Consider the following 21,891-nt stretch of genomic DNA (forward strand, 5'->3'; position numbering starts at 1 on the left):
GACGCGCAAAACTGCGATACTCGGAGATTTGCGACACCAGCTTTACTTCGCGCGTTTCACTAAGACGTGTGACCGAAGTTTGCTTTCCTGGCCCTCTTAGTATTTATCACGTGCCTTCAATCTCTCATACGTGAACATTGCTTTGCTTACGTCATTTCATAATTTCGCTTGAGTACGTTTCCGCCTCTTTACTACGTGGCTCACCCCTATACGTGTTGCCTCCACTGCACAAGCATGCCTTGCACTTCGGCGGCGTGCTGATATTCGTTAAGCGTTTGATACGATTCGTATCTATTTGATACAAGATTTGACCCTCAAAAAGAGTCCTGATTTTTATTTTTATTTTGCACGAGGTTATGATTATTCCATAGAGTAAAATGGATTTAATGTTTTCCACCAGCATGCGCTCGCTATTTTCATACAGATGATTCTTTTGACGAGTACTACGCCACAAGGTATAGGGGCTCATTCTGCGGTAGTTATTCTCTTCTACAAAGAAAAGTAAATAGGGCTGTATTTCAGCGCCTACGTTCTTCTCACTAGTAGTAACTTGAAGTAACTTGACTTTGCTAATTTCTGAGCACTCTCCTGCTCGCTATATTCCATGATCTTTCCGAGTCGGGCAGTGCCAACCCCTCCGTCTCTTCCACCGCCAGCCTCCGCTCACGCAGGAAGACCGCACCGCTCAGCTCGAACCTGACAGCACAATTCTGGGCCGTCCAGCGAGCCGAGCAGGCCGCTTCGAAACAAGGTCTCGGAACCGCGTCCGCGGCGGATACCCAGACCCACTAAAAACACGCCGGACTCGAATCTCGTTGATTTGCAAAAGAAGTTTACGTTCTTCTTCTTCCGATGGCTAGTAGATCTCACTGTACATATAGGACCCCCGCAGTTAATTATGCGCGCGTCACTAGGTTGCGGTTTAATTTACCGGCAGCAGCGGTCGTAATCCAACAAGGGCCGAATGAAAAAAAAAATTATGCCGCGGTAAACAATAATGCGGAGCACTCCAGTACGGTGACTATCATATCCCAGTAGGTAGCTTCGTGGTATAAAACGCAATAAGTAGTTATGAGCTAAGAAATAAGATTTTACATATTCTGCCATTCGTACGCTCGCGCCGTCTCACTTGTGCCGCCACGTCGAGGCTCATATGGCGTCAGAGGCGTGTGGCTCAGAGTCGGGGGATTGCCCAAGCTGCGTATAGAACGATGCAGAGTATCCAAAATAGGAAAATATACCCTCCCAAGGTGTGGGGCAGCGAGAACGATATAATTTCACGCTAAATTTAATAGGGGAAAATTCAGGGGCACTGCTTTAGAGGGACTACAATCGCTCAGCCTGCTACGGAATTGTGGGTAGCTTACATGGATTCTTCTACGATTTGGCGTGCGTCGTTGAGAAACGCAACTTCCTTTGTTATACACTGCAATTTTTTATTGCGACAGCAATCTTATGGACACTGCAGGCGCATTACCGCCGTCAGTATCGACGTCGCCGTGACGTTCCGCATAAAGTCGACGTGTGCTAAATAGTGGCCGCGCGCCGCGTGCTGTTTGTGCGAGTGAAAACGTGCGAGGGTGAGGCGAGGATGGTGGCTCGATCCCGCGCGTTCAAGGCAGGAAGGCTGGGACGAAGCGCGCAGTCTTCTATCACGAGCAAGGCAATGGGGCGATTCTACTCCGGCGGTGGCTGCGTATGGCGTCGCTGACCGCGGCCGTGCGAGCCCTATATGGAAAGCGATCTGCGGTGGGCACAGAATCTAGGTGCGTCGAAGCCTGATGGCTTCGTGTGCACTGCGTTCTCGCCGCTTAGTTGGCGTTGAAGTGGGAGGCACCAAGAAGGTCCATTCGCTCGCAGCTGCTGCCGCGCTTTCTCATTCCAGAGTTTTGACAGCGAGCGTGCGCGGTCATCGGATGAGATGTGTTCGTGTTCGCGCGTGGTAGCATACTTGTTAATTGAGTTTGTAAGCTATTGTTTATAAGTGTATACGGCCGATAAAACTACTATCCTTGCTTCGTATAGCTGTCTAATAATTTGTTGCCGCAATCGATACTTCGCCTTTCGGGTGAAACTGCGACATTCTTTATACAAAAAAATAAATTATTGGGTTTTACGTGCCAAAACCACTTTCTGATTACGAGGCACGTCGTAGTGGTGGACTCCGGAAATTTGGACCCCCTGGGGTTCTTTAACGTGCACTTAAATCTAAGTACCACGGGTGTTTTCGCATTTCGCCCCCATCAACATGCGGCTGCCATGGCCGGGATTCGATCCCGCGACCTCCGTGCTTAGCAGCCAAACACCACAGTCACTAAGCAACCATGGCGGGTGTATTTATATATTTATTTATTTTTATAATCTGATACTAGTCGTGGTCATTGTCTGTGTTATGTCCACTCATTATGGTTCATCCTTGAGCCCCACATTGAGTAAACACCGATTGTAGCACACGCAGTTAAACAACTCAAGTGCCGCATGACTCCCGCCCTGTCACAGAGAGGGACATCTGAAGTCTATGCAGTGTTTCACTTATTGCGCTAAGACAGCGCGCCTATACTAAGAACCACTCAGGACAGCACACGTTCTTCAGCCATCTCGTATTCCGAATGCTTACGCTTCCCCACTCAGCATTTCTAACTTGCATGACGTTGAATTCTGGGGCTTCACATGCCAAAACCACGATACTGACACGTCTACTTACCCGCTGTGGTTGCTCAGTGGCTATGGTGTTGGGCTGCTGAGCACGAGGCCGCGGGATCGAATCCCGGCCATGGCGGACGCATTTCGATGGGGGCGAATTGCGAAAACACCCCTGTACTTAGATTTACGTGCACGTTAAAGAACCCCAGGTAGTCAAAATTTCCGGAGCCCTCCACTACGGCGTGCCTCATAATCAGAAAGCGGTTTTGGCCCGTAAAACCCCATAATAAAAAAAAAGACACGTCTACTTGTTTGTGGAATGACCGCATTTCATCGTTTAGCAAATGTTATCGCACAGCGCAGGACGCGCGCCTGCCTGTATCGGAAGTTTCTCGAATGTTATCGATGGTTCTGTCTGTTGTCGCCGAACTTTGCGTACGTATGCGCGACGGGAATGTTGTAGAATTTTCTGAAAGACACGCGGGCACCAGTGATTACTCTGGAACGTTCGATGGCTGATGTATAAAAGCTGACGCGCTTGACCGGCTTGACCCGCTGATCAGATTTTCTACGATCGCCGACTGTGTTTGCCGCTATCTTTCTGCTTTGAGAGCGGCCTGTTTTTGAGGGCACAGGTTCTCCCAATAAAACACTAGTTTCGCCATTCATAGTTTTCCTGCTTTGTCACTACCACGTGACAATATGATTATGAGGCACGTCGCAATGGCGGTTTCCGAATAATTTCTCCCACCAGGGGATATTTAACGTGCCTCCAATGCACGGGACACGGGTGTTTTTTCTTTTCCATTTCGTCCCGATGGAAATGCGGCTACCAAGGCCGGGATTCGATCCCGCAACACCATAGGCGCTAAACCACCACGGCTGATTGCTGCTTGACGTCGCTGGGACGTTTTGGCAACGCGGCGTCTTCGAACCGCTTCGACATTTCGATGACGTCTGGCAGCTCGATGGCGCAGCAGCGCAAAACACTCGTGGATCGTAACCAAACACATCACCTGCTGCTCGGAAGTCTCGGCAGCAAGACCAGCCTTCTTCGCATCGGCCCCTCAGTCATTGCGGTATCAGCCCCTTGTTTAGTTGAGCGTCCGTGACAACACTCTGCAGCACGAGCGCAACACGGGCAACCGAAATTTGGCACAGCCGCATAGATAGACTCTATCGAAGTGGGTAGAGGTGATTAGAGCATTGCACGGGCCCGGGGTGGTGCAAATGCCTGGGCGCGGCCGCGTAGGCAATTTTTTGCTCGGGCCCGGGCTGGACTCGGCCCTAGAAGCTTCGAGCTCGGTTCGAGTCCGGGCTTCAGGATTAGGCGGAACATGCTATCTGCAACTCTGCAACACTGAAAACTTAAAAACTGCAGCCCTCTGAAAAATTTAGGTCAGATGATGATGATGATAAAAAACTTTATTTATCCCTCTTTAAAGGGAAGTAGGCAACGGAATAGCGGGTGGGGGGGAGGAACTACTTGAAGTACGCCTCCTCTATCCCCTCAGCCCACTCCAGGATGGCCTTCTGAAGATCGAGCCTCGAGCTGCGTAAGGCAGCCTACCACTGCTCCTCAATAGATATTAATTGCTTGAGGAAAGGGGTAAGCGGTTGCTTAGGGCACCCCCATATGATGTGGTTTAAGTTTGCTTTGGGAGAGACACAGAATTTACAAGAGGGAGAAAGGTAAATGGAGGTGTGAAGGCGGTGGAGGAGGTAAGGGGAGGGAAAGTGCGAGTCTGCAGCTGTCGCCCCAGAACTTCCCACATACGCGGGGATTTGCCCATGAGTGGCGGAAAAGTTAAACGGTCTAATCGGTAGTGTGTGCAGATGCCGTGGTAGGTAATAAGTCGATCCCGCGCTGTAAACGGTGCCTACTCCATGGCGAGGTCCGACACATCTGATGCCTGAGCCCGGACTGTAAATCCTAAGCCGCCTCGTTGCCGGCAAGGCCCGCATGCGCGGGAGTGCAGATTAATGCCACAGTTTGATGGAAAGGAAAGGCCAAGAGGAGAGAAAGGGCTGGCTTAGAGACCCTGCCCGCTCCGAAGGTATGTATGGCTGCTTTGGAGTCGCTAAGGATAACTGATGAATTTGGGATTGTGAGAGCCAGGGCTATGACCGCTTGCTCCGCCTCCTCCGAGGAAGAGCCAGGAATGGAGGCGGCCGCAGCGACCTGGCCGTGAGAGTCAATCACTGATATTGCGTAATGATTCCTGTTCCCATAATGGGCGGCATCAACATAGAGCACGTCTTTTGAGGTGGATAATTGTTTTTGGAGAGCCTTTGCTCGCTGCCTCCTGCGCTGTTTGTGGTGCACAGGGTGCATGTTTTTAGGAAGCGGGTGGATGCGGGGGGATGCAGAGGATCTCGTGTATGTGATGTGGAATGGTGTATTTAGTCTTCATGATGAGTGCCGGAGTGATAGAAAGAGTTTGTAGAATGTGGTGACCTGTTGCGGTGTTAGAAAGTCTGCTATATTGGTATGTGAGGTGGGGCTTCTGTGAGTTCAGTAAGTGTGTTGAAAGTTCCAGTAAGCATTAGCCTTTCAGTGGAGGTACGTATGAGGACGCCCAGAGCGAACTTATATATTTTGCGTAAAACAGTGTCGATCTTATCTGATTCTGATTTAAGGAGATGTAGATATGGTGTTGCGAATGTAATCTTACTGATAAAGAAGTCCTGGATCAAGCAGAGAAGTTCGGCCTCCTTTAGTCCGCCATGTTTATTTGAGACTCACCCTCGAAGGCGCAGGGTGTGATCGACTGTGGTGTGGAGTGTATGTAGGGTATATGTGTTGAGCCGGTTGCTTTGAATGTGTAAACCGAGCATCCAGAGCCTGTCCACTCTAGTAACGGGGATGCAGTTTAGGATGACCTGTATATTAGACGTGTTTTCCGGCCCCCCGGTGGGATGGCAGAAGAAGTAGCTCGGATTTTTGAGGGGAGCATCTGAGATTCATAGCCCCGGCATGAGCCACGACGGCGTCTGCTGTGGCCTGTAGAGCGTCTTGAATCTCTCCATCGGAGCCACCAGTCGTCCAAGGAGTGATGTCATCGGCGTAGAGTGAACATTTAAGATCAGGAATAGACCGCAATGCTTGCGCCATCAGCATCATAGAAAGATTAAAAAGGGGACAGCACTGAGCCTTGGAGCGTGCCGTAGCTACCTAAAGCGTACGAAAGGGATTGCTCTGTGCCTATGTGTATGGTTGCGGTACGGTTGGATAAGAAGGTACATATGTAGTCATATGTCTTTCCGCCAACCCGAATGAGATTAAGCTCTCGGAGGATGGCGGAATGTGAAGCGTTATTGGAAGGCTCCGTGGAGGTCCAGACTGAGAATTGCTTCCTTATCTAGACTGCTATTGGGTGTAATGATGTCATGCTTCATTCGAAGCATGATATCTTGGCATGAGAGAGATTTTCTAAAGCCTACCATTTCTGATGGATAAAGATTGTTGTCTTCCATGTATTTACTGAATCGGTTGAGGATGACGTGTTCGAGTGTTTTACTTAGACAAGAGGTCAGTGATATAGGCCTGAGATTAGAAGTGCTGAGTGGTTTGTTTGGGTTTGGGATAAAAATTACGCTGGCATCTTTCCACGAACTAGGGAGGGTGCCACTGTCAAAGCAGTGATTGAAGTACGCCGTGATGGCTGTGACGGAGTTGTCGTCTAGATTGCGGAGTATTTTATTGTTAATAAGGTCGGGGCCTGGTGCTGACCTTGTGCGCAGGGTGGCGAGGGCATGGCGAATCTCTGCTTCCGTGATAGCGGCGCTTAGTAGCTCGTTGGGTTTGCCAGTATATTTTGGCATGTCATACTTCTGAGCGGGAGGCAGATGTTTGTGGCGGAGGTCGTCGAATAATCCGTTGATATTGTTTTTGTGTGCATGTAGCAGTTTGCTTATGCTGTGGTTGTGGTGTGCGCGCGATGTGGTAGGGTCTAATAAGTGTCGTAAGAGTTGCCATGTACGCTTGTAATCGAGGTTGTCATGCATTCTTTCACATACCTGGTCCCATTGCTGGCAGGCCAGTTGTGTGGCGTACTCCTAGATCTGCAGGTCTAATTTGGCAATTCGGAGTCTTAATTTTCGGTTGTACCGTTGCCTCTTCCACCGTTTGAGAAGAGACTGTTTGGCTTCCCACATGTGTAGAATCTTGGGATCAACCGTAGTGAGAGGTGTTTAGGAGGCAGAGTGGTAGTGTGCGTCTGGGCGTTAGAGTGTAGTTGCTGAACCCATTCTGAAATGTCTTGAATGTTTGTGGGAGCTGATATCTGGTGGGCCTCTCGCAAATTGTCCCAATTGGCAAGGCTGAGGCGTTTGGGTGCAAAGGGTTTGTGTTTGAATTGTAGTGTGATGGTAATGATGTAATGGTCGCTACCGAGGTTAACTTGTGAGTTGTGCCATGTAACGTGTTGGATACTGTGTGTAAGCGTAAGATCTGGGGAGGCTTCCTTAGCTACGCTGTTGCCTAGCCTTGTTGGTGCATCGATGTCGTTATGTAATGTGAGTCTGTGGTCTTGTATGTGGATCCATAGGGCTCTACCCTTAGGAGTAGAAACGTAGTGACCTGGGTGCGTTGAAATCACCAAGAATTAGGAGAGGGTGCCTGGTGAGTGGCAGCGGCAATAGCTTGAGCGAAAAGGGAGACAAAGCGGTGATGTTTGTCTTGTGGACGAATATAGATATTGAGAATGCAAAGGCCAGAAGCATTATTTTTGCGAGGAATAATTTCTAGAAAATCATGCTCTATATCGACGCTGTCGAATTGGGAGTGATTGGCAGCGAGGTGAATTGCCATATCGGGCTGGGAGACCTTATTGGTCTGATAGACATAACCTGGGAAGCTGATTAGTCCGTGAGTTTCCTGAAGCGCAATGACAGCTGGGAGATTAGAAGAGGAGGCTAGAAACTGCTGGAGGTGTGCTTTCTTTTTTCGAAACCCCCTACAGTTGCACTGCCACACTTCAAACTCGGAGCGTGTCGGGTTATTGGCCATTGTTAAGCGGAGCTGATGGGGAGGCGGATCGAGCAGGTGCCACCATGTCAGGATGATTCGCGATGACTCCAGCTATCCAACTTGTAGTTTGTTGGATGTGTGCTTGTACGAAGTCAATAAATTTGTCTAGCTTTTCATTCCTGGATGTGCAATCTGTATTGATTTTTTCAATTGCAGTGAGTATATTATGGAATTTAGTCTCCAAATCCGTTAGTCTGTCGTTATAATTTAAGATTGTCTCGTCCAGGGTGTCCTCTGATCGCGGAATGCTCGGAGTTTTACGTTTGCTGGGGGGAGGGTGAAGCGGTTCCCCTTTCAGTGGAGGGGCTAGTGTCCATGGGGCGGTGTGAAGAGGTTTCAGGTAGGGCTAACGGATGATGAGTCGAAAGGGTCGTGTTAGAGAGAGGGTCTTCAGAGGTTGAAGTAGAGGGGTGACGAGATTGGAGTTCTATCTTGGCTACTAGGCGCGAAAACGCACACGACACAAGGAAGGAGACGGGACAGAGCGCCACTTACAACTGCTTTTATTCGGAGGCACATCACACACTTATATACCCGGCAAGGACACAATCACATCAATATTGATATGGAAGCGCACTGGTTAAATATTTCTTTTCGGCCATATATAAAGATATTGACGGGTCGCTGACGCACATGCTTCCTTTCTTTTCGATAAAGAAAGCTTCAATCACTTCCCGAGCTTTTTGATCTTTACATTTTGCCAGAATTCGCGCCCCTGTTCTAGTTTAAGTCTTTGAATTTCGGCTTTCGCAATTGTATTTTCTGTAAGGAGGAATTCATTATTAGTAGCCTGGTTTGAGGAGCAGCTGGAAGAGGCTACTTTAGCCCAGCGTACCTGGTGTGGGTTTGCGCAAAGAGTTGGCGAGAGTAGGGCTTGGTGATAGAGCTGGCCAAGCGACGTCTTGGGTTGCGTAGCCAGGCCCGCGGTCCTTGCTTTTGCTGCGACTTCTTCGCCGGCTTGAGTCGCGAGTGCGGTCGAGACTGGGAGTTTGGTTGGTGGGTGAGGTGTCTTGTTTATGCCTGGGATGTGTAGGGCATGGTTTGAACCTTTGTTTGCACAGTGAGGAGCCGGTTTGATGGTTTCCGTTGCACACAACACATATCCGGTCACATTCGTGGTCCATGGGTGCGTCTTTCATTCCACACTTGGGCAGAGTGTGTCTGTGGCATTAGTGCAGACGTCTTAGCGATGACCAATCCCGCGGCATCGTGTGCAGGCTTCTACCTTCTGCCTGAAGGGGCGGCATCGAAGTGCACAGCCGTCGTAGTCGACATAGAAAGGGATGATTTTGCCTTGGAATATGACCATGATGGTTTCAGCATTGCCCAGGCGTCGTGCACCACCAATAATCAATGTTGGGTTGCATCTGCGGAGGGTTGAGGTGATGTCATTTTCTGAGTAATCTGGGGCAAGTGAATGCACCCTCTGCAGGTATTGTGAGGCTTGGGCTGAACGCAGGAAGACTCGCATAGTAGGGTAACGGTTTAATGCGGGTTAAGGTTACATTTAACAGACCGACTGATCACTCCAGCGGCAATGGCTTGACTGACTCGCCCATCGCGGGGAAACAGCAAAAACAAGCGAGGCTTCCGGAAACGGAAGCAGGACAAGGTAGGTGACGATGTCGCTGCGGCTACTTGTTGCGCAGGTCACGTTGCGCCATCTGTAGCAGCCCTCACCAACTGGGCCTAGCACACCATCACGGCACTCACATTCCACCCCGTCCGGATGACCAAGTCCCTTGGTCTAACTTGGCGTTCATATAGTCACTCAAGCACGAAGTCTCGCAATTGACGGGGAAGGTGGCGCACACGCTGTTGGCGCTGAGGCTGTGTTTGGTGTATGGCAGTTTCATCATCAGGGACTGTAGTGGCGGATGTTTCCCCTTCAAGGCTGGACGAAAGATGTGCCACAGGAGATGACGGAGGTACATACAACTTAATTTGTGAAACATGCACAGTTCTTGGCTGGTTAAGCAGGCGAGCTGTCATTCCTGACACACGCAAAGCCTTAAATGTGGATGCAGTCAACTGCTCAGTGAGACGGTAGAGCCCTCTAAAGCGCGGTGCCATTTTCTCGTGGGGCGCTGGCGCTTGACGTTTGATCCATACTAGGTCACCTACTGTGAAGATATGAGAGCGATGGGTACTGTCATAGTGACGTTTGCGGGAGGCTCGAGCTGCTTCGGAATTGGCAGATGCCTCTGAACGTTGCGCTGTTACATCAAGGACGCGCTCAACAAGGCCGGTTTGTTGGAGCGACCGTTGTTGCTGGAGAGGAACCTTAGGCACGTAGCTGAAGAGTAACTGGAATGGCGAAAAGCCGGTGCTCGAATTCACTGAAGTGTTGACCGCAAAGGCTGCTTCATGGAGCTTCGCAGGCCAAGATAAAGGTTCCAAAGCACATATTTTCCTTAATACTGTAAGTAATGTTCCATTGCTTCGTTCAACGAGGCCATTCCCTTCAGGTCGGTAGGCTGTTGAATAGCGTAGCTCAACGTTATGTAAATGCATGAACCGCTTGAACTCTGTCGACTCAAAGGCCGACCCATGGTCTGAGAGACAGTGGTCAGGTGCACCATAGCAATAAAATACTCTATGCAAAGTCTGAATAAAGGCCAGAATACATGGAGCGAATATGCGACGAATAGTCGGCGTTCGACGCCCGGCGGCGTACGCGCGACGCGCGGCGGCGGAGAAATCGTCGTTCGCCGCCGATCTAGCTGGCGCAGAAAAGTTCGTCGGGCGGCGACGATACCGGAAGCGGCAAACGAGCGGCGCCCCAAAGCGAGCCAATCAGGTCTCACTATCCGAAACGACTTCCGTCTACGCTTCCCCGCTTGTCCGTGCATTCCGATCCCGCTCTATCGTTCACGCCGGTCTCCCGCTTTTCGTATTCATGGAACCCAAAGCGGCGCGGCTGGAATTTAACGACAAGTTAATTTCGGCTGTTCAGAAGCGTGCCATCCTGTGGGACTGCAGTCGCTATGACTACAAAGATCAAAGAAAGAAGGCTCAGGCGTGGGAAGAAGTTGCCGCCGAAATAGGATGCGACCTGCAAGGTATGTTTACAAATATTAGTGCCTCTATGTTTCCGCATGCAGGGTGGGCTTTCTGCAACTATGTCACTCTCGCTAAGAAGGGAGTGTCACCCGTTCAAAGTACCCACTTTTCATCATAGCTCGCCGTGGTCAAAACACATTCAACTCCAACCGCCGCGCGCCCTGCATGTTACTGTGGTGGTGCCCGTACGCCAGTTGCGTGTTCTCTCGAGCGAACGAAGGTTGTTACCTCTCGTAATCAGTGAATGAACAGCGATCCCATGCAATCGCGCGACGATGCAACGATTATCTACAGGAAAGATTGCAACCGCTACAAGAGGCTGAGCTGTATGTGCGGCGATGTTGGGCGCGCGGATGTGTTTGGGCGCAGCAGTTTCGGCCCACTATTGGGCGCGTGACCCTTAGCTACGTTAATACTTTTTGTGCACACCTATATGGTTCGCCGCGGCAAGCCAAGGGCAGAGGAGTGTGATAGCATTGAAATAATATTCAGGTGATAGTAGTCAGGTGATAGCATTCAAATTGATGCTGCTCCCTTGCTAGTTGCTGGCACGCGAAGGTAGCTGTGAGCTAATAATTTTGCTGTACTTCCAGAAAAAAATCTACAGGCTAGGTGGAAGAGCCTGCGGGATACATTCACCAAAAAGTACCGGGTGCACAAACACGGCGCCCCGAGTGGCTCAGGTGCAAGTGACGCGAAGGGAATCAATGATGCAAGCGTGAGCTGGCCTTATTTCACCTTGCTGAAGTTCTTAAAAGATCAGGCGGAAGTGGCCAGGTGAGTGCCTTCTAGTTGTTTGACTTGGTCGTTTAAGGTTTGCATGCAAGCAAATGAATTGTTTTGTTTAAGTGTAAAAGTTATTGCACAGGCGAAGCAACCTGGCTCATTTAAAGTTAGAATTCTACAATACATGAAAGCAAGTGGTACTTCATCATGCACGTGCGAGCTAGTTGCTTGTGTCAAACCGGTAGTATGCAAGCTAATGCAAATGAAAACAGATTGCTCACATTTCCATATGTGCCATTACTAATTTTATTTATACATATGTAAGCCTCCTACAGGTACTGGGCCATCACTGAACTGAAATATGGAAAAAAACTAATACACAAATATTAGACGGGGAAAATACAGGATTACAAAATTACAATGAAGGTGCTCCCAATGGATCCCTTTTCACCTCAAACAATCCACAATAATAGTAATACCATGGGAAAAATTAAAATAAGGAAAGTCTGTACTCGCGCGCACGCTCACACACACACACGCACACACACAGGGCCCTCTTTTCTATGCCACAAAACACCGATCTACAGTCGACACGCTTCTTATAAAGCTGGTTGTATTTTTTCAGTACCATATCCAACATTTCTCAGCCGGCTGCGACTGAAACCGCTGAGGAAGTGTTCGAGAGATTGTACAACACTGGAGGTAAAAGTTACGGCTGGAGTTATTAATCATTAGAGTCAGTGCTGAGGATGTTTACGCTGCTTTGGCTTTTTCTTTTGTCCAGGAGCGCAGGAAGAACAAGAGGACGAGATTTGCAGTGCCCCTACAAGCTTCGTAGAAGAAAGTAGTGTTGAGGCAAGGACGTCGAATAGTGACGACACAGCAGCATTACACTCCAGCTCCATAAAACTTGTATCAGAACCTCCGAGGAGGAGGCGAGCCCAGAAGGCAAACAGGGGTACGTGGGAACAAGAACTGGACAGAGTTGACGCCCAAATAGTCGCTAACAGCGACAAAGGAGCCTTGTACGGACAGCTGTTGGCAGAAAAGTTTCGCTCTTGCCCTAAAAGGCTAAAGTCACAAATGGAACTTGAACTCTTAGATTTTTTAAAGAAATACACGTTCGAAGAACCTCAATAAAAACCTCATGCATGCAGATGTTGTGCCTAAGTTTTTTGAGGTGGTGGGAGGCCAGTATGCGCCCACTGCCACGTCACAGCACCTTCATTCATGAAGTACTGCGCGAACATGTTTCTTGTTGCCGCAGCACTCGCACTATAGTTCCTTGACGGTGTTGCTTCCAAGTCAAGCAAGTCTCTCCTCTGGATTTCAGTCCTCCATTGAGCTGGAACAATGTTGCCATAGTCGTCCTCCACATCTGCATAGCCTGGCGGACAGTACGTTGCCTCACTTGCCGCACACAGAAAGTTGTGGAGCACACAGCACGCCAGGACAACATAAGTTGCATTGTCGGGCAGTAGGTTGATGCGGCCAAGTAGAACTCGCCATCGTGCAGCCAGAATGCCAAAAGCATTTTCGACGATGCGCCTGGAAAAAATACACTTCGCGCATTAATAAAAGATTGTTCAAATGCTGCCAAAGCCTTTAAGGCATATATTAAAAAAAAAGAACTCCAGTGTTCCTAAAAATAAAGCTAGGAACAATCTGCTGACAAGCAACCATCTTTTAAATTCAGTTGGAATAACTTCTTTGCACAGCAAAAAGTTGCTGTAGACATCTGGTTTGACTCACCGCAGACCAGCATGGGTGTTTAAAATGCAAGTAAATGTCATGTCTGCGTTGCTCTGTTTTCTCCGACTAGTACCCTTTCCTCTTTTAACCCCACTGGGACGTGCAGTTCACCAAAGTGCGAATAATACAGAGTATAATAATACAGAGAAAGTAAGGAACACAGGCAAACTTCAGTATGCTTGTGTAATCCGTGCTTAGCGAAGCACAAGTTGTCTTCCTATGGTGAATGGAGGCTTGCCGGAAACCCCCTCCCCATACCTTGCTCTGCTCAGCCTGTAGTTGAAGACCCTCTGGGTCGGCGTCAGGTGTTTTCCTGGGTACGGGCGCAGGAAATCAGGTCGAAGCTGGAATGCCTCGTCCCCAACAAACACGTGAGGTGCAACGTTGTTGCTGTTTGGGAGACGTGCTGGTACTGGGAGGTTCAGGTCTTCATTTCCAAGCTGCCTTCCGAATGAACTTGCCTTGAACACACCCCCGTCACTGTGCCGGCCTGCAGCCCCAACGTCGACCATGATGAAGCGGTAGCTGGCGTCAACAATCGCCATCAACACGATAGAGAATGTGCCCTGGAGTATGTAAAAAGTCATTCACGTTATTAGAAGCAGCACAGACCAGTTCGTTGCAAAAAAAATACTTTGAATACTATACCTTGTAGTTAAAATATTTGCTGCCAGAGTTTGGTGGCGCCTTAATTTGGATGTGCTTGCCATCGACTGCCCCGATGCAATTGGGGAAATTCCAGCGCCTGCTGAATTTCTCAGCGATGTTTTGCCATTGGGCAAGTCCTGGCTCCTAGGTTACACAAACAAGAAAGCAGTGCATTTTGAACAGGTTGCAATGCATGACATCGCTTAAACAGAAATAACTTCACTTCTGAGTATTTAACGCTCTTAATACCTGTTACGCCCGTGATTCGCTTCACAAAAAAGAGTATAAACAAAAATAAGGCCAGCCATACTCACAGGTAGGTACAGCGACTGTAAGTGCCGCCAGAGAACTTTGCAGGTGTGGTGAATGACGACACGACATGTTGATGGCGCAACTCTGAAATTCATTGCAATCTGCTTGATTGCACTCCCTGAGGAGAGGTACCTGCGCACATAGAAAAACGCTCAATCAATGAGGTGAAACAGTGGGGCTCTTCGATTTACAGACTCGGACTCACCGTCGACTCCCCGAGAAGCAGTGTAGCATTCGTTTTTAGCATATATTCCTCTGGCGTGGGAAATCCTAGGACTACCCGCAAACATTCCGCGGCGAGTCCGAGATTGTAAATCGAAGAGCCCTAGTATGTGAAAGCATTCGTCATATTGCAATCGATGCTGTACCTGAGGGTGATGGCCAGCCTTTCTTCAGAACACAAAGGTTCGCGACACAAGAACGACTTCACCAAGTCGCTTTTCACCAGTTCGTGCAGTTCGTTGAACTTGGGTGGTGTCATTCTATAGTATCTGAAAAACATGGTGGGGTCTGCGTCCTTTTTCATGACTTGGAACTGGAACGGTTGGAGTTAAACAAGAACATTATTGAACTGTTTAAATGTATAGTCTTTTACAAAGCACTTTATGACTGGTGTATGTACCTTCTTTTTCTCTTCTTTTATTCTAAGGGAGCAATTCATGAAGTCTTGCTCAGCTGCCAAAAGCTATAAATACATACATCAACGACGCGGCCCTCACCATATTACAAAGGTTACGTCACCTGCCGTCAGCACCCAAAGACAAAAATTTCTCCCGACGGCTGGCGTAATCACTAGCGCCGAATCGGAAATGAGACGGAGGAGATTGACGCACTATGTCCATTACTAACTCTTGAGTCTAGGCGGATGGAGATGACCCATTTGATATTGCTCAGACCACCAGCGCGGCAAGAAGTTTTTAGCCACAAACTGCTGAATGAAACGCCTCATACAAGGGTGATGCATCAGACCAGTACACTCTGTGCTGTTTACACTTACATGTCAGCGGCAATTTCGCAAATTGTAGGAAACAAAAACCGGTACTTACCGCGGTGTGGTACTCTCCTTCTTTTTTTCTCTGTTGCCATACCTGGTGCACCCAGTGTTTACGCTGCCTTTTTTTTCTTTGAAGTTCTATTAACTTCATTAACAATAATTTCTTCTTCTGAAGGAGGAGGCTCCGAATAAGAGCCATGGTTAGGCAAGTTCACGTGTGCTACTTTAGGGTCTGCTTGCTTCGGCCGCGCGCGCGTTGAGCCACAGAACAGAGCCGCGGTGTTCGAGGAGCCGAAAGTTGTTTACCCGCCCAGTGTTGCCACAACGCATAGCATCGCCGCTTTCATTAAACTACATCGGCACATGAATGTCCCAAACACATAAAAAAGACTAGAAATCATTTCGAAACAAAATTTTACGCGTTTTTAGAGTGTTCCGTAATTCAAAAGCGATAATAATTGTCGTTAAAGTATTTTTTTTTTGTCATGTGTTTCACGACAGCGCATTTGCCTCGTCTAGCCACACTGATAACAACGCAGCGACTCGCCGGCGGCGGCCGGCCTATCTTCGCTCCATGTAGCGCAGCCCGACGAACATACGGCGTCGCGCCGCGGCAGATTTTCTGCCGCCCGAACTTCGTCGTGAAAGTTCGCTCCATGTATTCTGGCCTTAACTTCGCGTGCCGAGGTTGACGGAACGGCTCCTGGAGCAATAAAGCGAGTTGCAAAATCAATCACGTTCAGTATGTACCATGATGAGTTGCTGGGAGGCATAGTTATGTGGTCGATAGCAATGCTCGAGAATGGAACATCTGAAGTTGGCATTTTGCCAAGAAAACCAACACTTCTTGAGGTTGGACGGTTATACTGCTGGCAGCATTGGCAGGATGACACGTAGCTCTTGACTGCTTTTTCCATATTTGGCCACCAGTAGCGGTCTTGCACTTTGTGTAAAGTCCGCTTGACGTCGAAGTGACCTGCACCATCATGTAGTGCCTGGAGAATGGCGGGACGCAATGACGATGGCACTACAACAGCATATGTTCCTGAAGGTGTCCGATGGTATAGCACGTTGTCGATTAGGTTGAACTCGGCCGGGGCATCTCCGTTAGCAAGGCTTTGAAGAATTGCACTGCATTCGGGGTCTTTTTCTTGAGCGGTAACCAGCGCTTGAGCGGAGTGTGTGACTGCACACGAAAGTCTAGACAAATGGTCAGCTACAACATTCTGCCGTCCAGGCAAATGTCTGACCGAGAAGTCAAATTCAACCAAGTCCATGAGCATGGAAGTAAATCTGCGAGATGGTTTCACACACTTCGTCAAGCAAGCAACAGTCCAGTTATCTGTAACTAGGACGAACTTCATTCCGATTAGATACTGACGAAATTTCACTGTTATTGCCCAATGTACTGCGATGCCTTCCCACACGTTACTGTGAAGCTTGCGTTCGTCTAGCGTCAGGGATCGGCTAGCATAGGCAATAACACGTTCTTTGCAATCCTGAAATTGTGACAATACTGCTCCTATGGCTTCACCAGAAGCATCAGTGGTTACTGTTGTTGCTGCATATTGATTGAAATGAGCAAGTAGCGGTGGCTTTGTAAGGGCTGAGCGAATAGCTTGGAAGGCACTTTCGCATTCTGGGGACCACAGAAATGTGGACGACTTGACAAGGGCTTGAAGAGGGGCTACCACTTTAGCGAAGCCCTTGATGAATCGACGGTAAAAGCTGGCTGTCTGTATCCAGGAAAGGACTTCCTTTTGGTTTCGGGGAGTTGCGATACGGTACATGGCAGCTGCTCTTTCTGGATCCGGGCGATGGCCTTCGCTTGAAATGATGAACCCAAGAAATTTGATGGAAGCGAGACCGAACGAACATTTCTCAAGTGAGGCTTTAAGTCCACTGGTATGCAGCAACTGGAGGGCCTCTTCCATCAAGTCTGCGAATGTGGCGAATGATTCTGCATAGATAAGGATGTCATCGAGATATACTCGTATGCCGCTTTTATCCGGGCGAGGCTGAAGGTCTTGGAATACCAGTTGCATGGCTCGCTGAAATGTGGACGGCGCATTCTTTAATCCGAATGGCATTCGGGTCCACATGTAAGTTCCGTGGTGGGTGATGAATGCGGTTTTCTCATAGTCCTGGGGCCTCAGGCTGACTTGCCAGTAGGCGCACCTAATGTCCATTGTGGCGAAGTAGGCGCAGCCAGCGATGTCCTGAATGATGTCATCCACCAGAGGTAGGGGGTGCACAACCTTGATCGTACGTTCATTAAGTGGAATGTAATTCACACACAAGCGTTTCTTTCCACTGCGAGACACCACAACGACTGGGAATGCCCACGGGCCAGATGCAGGGAGGATGATATTTTGAGCAAGAAGCTTTTTAATTTGCCTTTCGAGGAATTGCCTGTCTTCTAGCGTATATCTGTAAGGGCTGCGGCTGTACGGCACGGTATTGGGCAGCAAATCAATGCGATGTTGAGTGTCAGTAAAATGACCAATGTCATCTTCATGGCGAGAAAAGACGGCATTGTTCTTGGCCAGTATGTCAGCAATGACAGTTTGCTGTTCAGGGGAGAGCTGGCTGCCTAGGCTGGCTGGTGGAAGTTCGGGGTGGATGGTCACGGGCACCGTAGTGCAGACTTGTAGTGTGGCAGTGCTGCTTTCCAGCGGCACTGTCTTCGCCACCAAAACTTGCCAGGGAGGCTCTTCTGGCGAAGGTAAGGGTTCTCGTTGTAGACAGTCTTGTGATGCTGCTTCTGCCGGCGCAAAAAGTTCTGAGCGGGCTAAAATGACGGCATTGGCCATTCGCGGGACCAGACGCTGAGTGGCTAGAAGCGTTACACCCGTGGCTGGATGTTGTAGCTGAGTGGGCTCTGGTGGCTGGAAGATCAAGCGAGCTCGTGCTGCTAAAAACCAGTCTTCACCCAGAATAAGGGGTAGGACGTTGTTATCCAAAACTGCTGCCTCAACCACACCAGTGATAGGGCCAATAGTTATCTTAAGGAGGGCGGACCCAACTGGTAGCGCTGTACCACCTCCAACAACGGCAAGAGGGAAATTAGTCCATGGCAAGATCATTGCGGAAGGTAGGATGGCTTTAGAAATCAATGTCACGTTCGAGCCAGAGTCCGGATATGCTTCATGTTCTCCGACTCCTGCAATAGCCGCCGTGAAAAATGGACATTGATGTTGGGAGCCTTCAAGTTTTTCAGGCATACTGTGAAAAGCCCGTGCCTGTTGAGCATCAGAGATGGTTGATGGTGGTGCCCTGTTACTACGCGAGGGACATGCCGACGCCAAATGCCCTAACTCTTTGCACTTGTAACAGGTTGCTTGTGCAATGTCTTGGCCGCTCCGGAATGCTGGGGCCCCATACTGCGCAGAAATGGCTTCGTATCTTCGTTCCTGTTGTTCCTTAGGCAACTCGGAAATGCGCTGTCTTGGCTGTGCTGTTGTAGCTGTTGGCGGAGCTGGTGGCTGATAGTTATATTGCTGACGTCCTGAATTGCCACTTTGAAATGAACGAGGGGGTGGTTTCTGTGGAAGCAGCGGCTGTTTTACGCTTGCCCTGTCATGGGCACGTTGAGTGCACTTGTCTAGGCTTGTGCACGTGGACATGAAGTCACGCACTGTTAACGGCCTATTAGCCGCGATGGCCGCAATGACATGTGGTTCTTGAAGACCTTGTAGTAGGTAATCAATTTTCTGGGCGTCGGTAAGGGTGACGGGGCAGCTTTCAACCACACGCAGCTTTGCGTAAGCGTACTCTTGTAGGCTCTCGCCTGGGCCCTGTCTGATCTTTATGACGCGTTCCTGCCATTCGATGAGGGTCAGCTCCGATGAAAATGTTTCCTTCAGGGCGGCGCTCCATGTTTCCCAGGTTGAATGGTGATTTCCAAAAGCGAGGTGCCAATTACGAGCTGTGCCTTTCAGTTTACTTGCGGCAATGAGACGGGTGGTGGCGTCGTCCCATGCGGCAAGCTGCTGTACCCGGCGGACGTCATTGAGCCAGACATTAACATTTTGTGCTGGAGACTGATCGAAGTACGCAATCGATGACGACAGGTCTGGCAGTGTGGTAACTGTAGTCGAGGGGCGTGGCAGCTGTTGAAACAGAAGTGCCAGACTTTCGAGCGTCGCGGTTTCAAGGGTGAAACCCGAGTTGCCGGCGGTACTCGCCCTCTCCACGCTTGACCGTGGCGTTGCTTCACGACGTTGGTGAATGTCGGCTTCGAGGCGCTGAATGAGCTCTTCCTTAGAGCCGGTGCTCTCTAACTCGCGTCGGGCTAATTCATCGCGGATAAGGTCGACTCCGAGCCGCGACATGGTCGTTGAGTCAAGCTCCTCCCAAATAATTCCTGGCATGATGCACCGCAAAGCGAGGCTGGGCGCACGGGAGACTAGGCGAGTGAGCGCTAAGCCACAGGTTGTGCGCGGGATTCAAGTTAGTTCCAGGCTAGTTGTGAACATTCACGGCACTCTTCATCTGACGGCCGTGCTTTTCTTCTGATGCGGAGTGAACACAGACGAGCGGTAAAATGGCTGAAGTATCTTCAGGCGTGAGTCTTCGGGGGCGTGAGGGCGCGACTAGAATGACGAATGCGGCTGAAGAGGCGTACTGACCGTCGTTCTTGCGCTGCCGTGGCTGAATGGCTTGGCAGAGGTTCCGGGTCGACTGCGCCAGATGTGAGGCTTGGGCTGAACGCAGGAAGACTCGCATAGTAGGGTAACGGTTTAATGCGGGTTAAGGTTACATTTAACAGACCGACTGATCACTCCAGCGGCAATGGCTTGACTGACTCGTCCATCGCGGGGAAACAGCAAAAACAAGCGAGGCTTCCGGAAACGGAAGCAGGACAAGGTAGGTGACGATGTCGCTGCGGCTACTTGTTGCGCAGGTCACGTTGCGCCATCTGTAGCAGCCCTCACCAACTGGGCCTAGCACACCATCACGTCACTCACAGTATCGATGGGATCGGCCACATGGGTGGCGACTTCGTAAGGGTTACCATTGAATTGCAGACTCTGGATGTTGCGGTAGAGATCTGCACGTCCCATGTCTTGTGTGCTGATTAGAACGGTGTTGTTGATAGTGTTGACACGAATTCTGTCAGAACTGGTGCGGTCGGTGATGGGGAGCCCCGCAGCCTTGAGGATGACTTGTCTGAGGATGCATGCATGGATTCCAGGGCAGTTGAGGTCCCCACGAAATCTCAGGATGATTTTATAATCGCTGCGCGGCTTCGGCGGGGACTTCGGTTCGGCTCTTGATTGAGTCCTATGAGCCACTGTGGGGTTTACTGGTGGCGAAGGATGCTGACGCTGTCTCGAAAGGTTATCGTGGATCTCGCGCCAGGTGCGCGCGCCATCGACGCCCGCATCGCGCTCCGTTCCTGCGCTCATGCTAGGCGGAGTCAGGCCTAGCAGCGAGATGGTCAGCCGAGAGCCCTAAAAAGGGCTGCGACTGGCGTAAGGGCCGTCGGAGTTGCTAAAAGAACTGTCAAGAAGTTCCGATAACACTCACATAGGTCGAGGCAGGAAATCAGGCTCTCGAAGCTGATCGGGTAGACACAAAAAGAAAAAAATGCAAGAGCCGAGGCAACATGCGACATGCAGACCTCGACACAGCAGCAGTACACTGCACAGATTAGTGCATATTTTAAAGCAAAGCTTTCGATGTCTCACTGATTCGTGCGTGAGCGCCGGAAACGCACTTCAGGAAAGCCAACTTACACGGCTGCGTAGAACACTATAGTTTACATTCGCAGTACGCCAGCGTCGACTGGCCGGCCGGTCAGTGCATGATGACGGCTCGAAGCGACGAGCTGAGCAAGAGTAGCGCATTCGCACAAAGTTCGCTGGAAGCGCAAGTTGCGTCTGCTAGGCATCACGCCACCCTTGTCGCGATTCGTTGAGCTTGCCTGCTTATCGGAGGCAGCAATTGCGTGTGAACATGGGCTTGTCTTAGGATCTGAAAAATACAATCCTAAAAAAGCAATCAAATCACATATGCGTATCATCGGGTCGCTCAGCATTTCTTGGGTCCGTTGCGTGGTCGTTGTTTTTTGGGCTTTATTTCAGATTGCATTCGGTGGAAAGCTTTGTATACAACCATCTTTCTTTAAGAAAGGGGCTTTGATTCTTATCGGCGCTCTTCAGTCATTGGGAAAAGTCTACCAGTGCTTATCCTTGCCCTCTATACGCCTCAGCTTTTCGATGCGATTAGCCTTATTTGCATATTTGAGACACTTTTTTCTATCTATTTTCTTATGCCATGTGACTCAGGTTGTCTTCTAACTTGAGCCACTACGTATGTCTTAGGAGACGTGATATCGTTGTGGTCGTTCCATCGTTATCATATAGTGATGGTCATCTTGGAGCAATGTCATTCTCATAGCGCTGTAGTACAATCAACATTTCAGAACCCTCATCAAATTGTTGGCGTGTCGTTATATCGCCTTCATCTTCCCATCGACGTGATCCCGTCGTGAATCACGCTGTCGTTGTTCAATCGTGACTCTGCCGCCTGTATCCTGCCATGGTCGTCATTTTGTCGTCGACATACAGTCATCGTCATGCATTTATATCACACCGCTGTCGTGATGCCGTTGTAGCCGTTCCATCATCGTCATCCGACTTTCGTCATACTGTCGTCGTCACGCCATTGTCACCATGTAGTCGTCGTCGTACTGTGTAGTCAAGCTGTCGTCGCC

General features: G+C 49.6%; 4 protein-coding genes across 4 annotated transcripts in view; 2 read left to right on the forward strand and 2 right to left on the reverse strand.

Annotated features, from left to right (window-relative positions):
* The window catches only part of LOC139051285 (uncharacterized), a 40,899-nt gene that overhangs the window by 12,689 nt on the left and 6,319 nt on the right, over positions 1–21,891 (forward strand). The window lies entirely within an intron of this gene.
* Positions 10,324–12,620, forward strand: LOC139051301 (transcription factor Adf-1-like). Its single transcript, XM_070528303.1, has 4 exons — positions 10,324–10,737; positions 11,332–11,515; positions 12,090–12,166; positions 12,249–12,620. The coding sequence occupies exons 1-4, from the start codon at positions 10,575–10,577 to the stop codon at positions 12,602–12,604; spliced, it is 780 nt and encodes a 259-aa protein (XP_070384404.1). The 5' UTR covers positions 10,324–10,574; the 3' UTR covers positions 12,605–12,620.
* LOC135903496 (uncharacterized) lies at positions 12,616–15,381 on the reverse strand. Its single transcript, XM_065433813.2, has 6 exons — positions 15,223–15,381; positions 14,545–14,711; positions 14,179–14,308; positions 13,865–14,008; positions 13,475–13,782; positions 12,616–13,012 (listed from the first exon to the last, which is right to left on the reverse strand). The coding sequence occupies exons 1-6, from the start codon at positions 15,367–15,369 to the stop codon at positions 12,631–12,633; spliced, it is 1,278 nt and encodes a 425-aa protein (XP_065289885.2). The 5' UTR covers positions 15,370–15,381; the 3' UTR covers positions 12,616–12,630.
* Positions 15,677–19,954, reverse strand: LOC139051300 (uncharacterized). Its single transcript, XM_070528302.1, has one exon. The coding sequence runs from the start codon at positions 19,541–19,543 to the stop codon at positions 15,686–15,688; it is 3,858 nt and encodes a 1,285-aa protein (XP_070384403.1). The 5' UTR covers positions 19,544–19,954; the 3' UTR covers positions 15,677–15,685.

The sequence above is a fragment of the Dermacentor albipictus genome, unplaced genomic scaffold (assembly GCF_038994185.2).
Source record: "Dermacentor albipictus isolate Rhodes 1998 colony unplaced genomic scaffold, USDA_Dalb.pri_finalv2 scaffold_11, whole genome shotgun sequence".
Lineage (NCBI taxonomy): Eukaryota > Metazoa > Arthropoda > Arachnida > Ixodida > Ixodidae > Dermacentor > Dermacentor albipictus.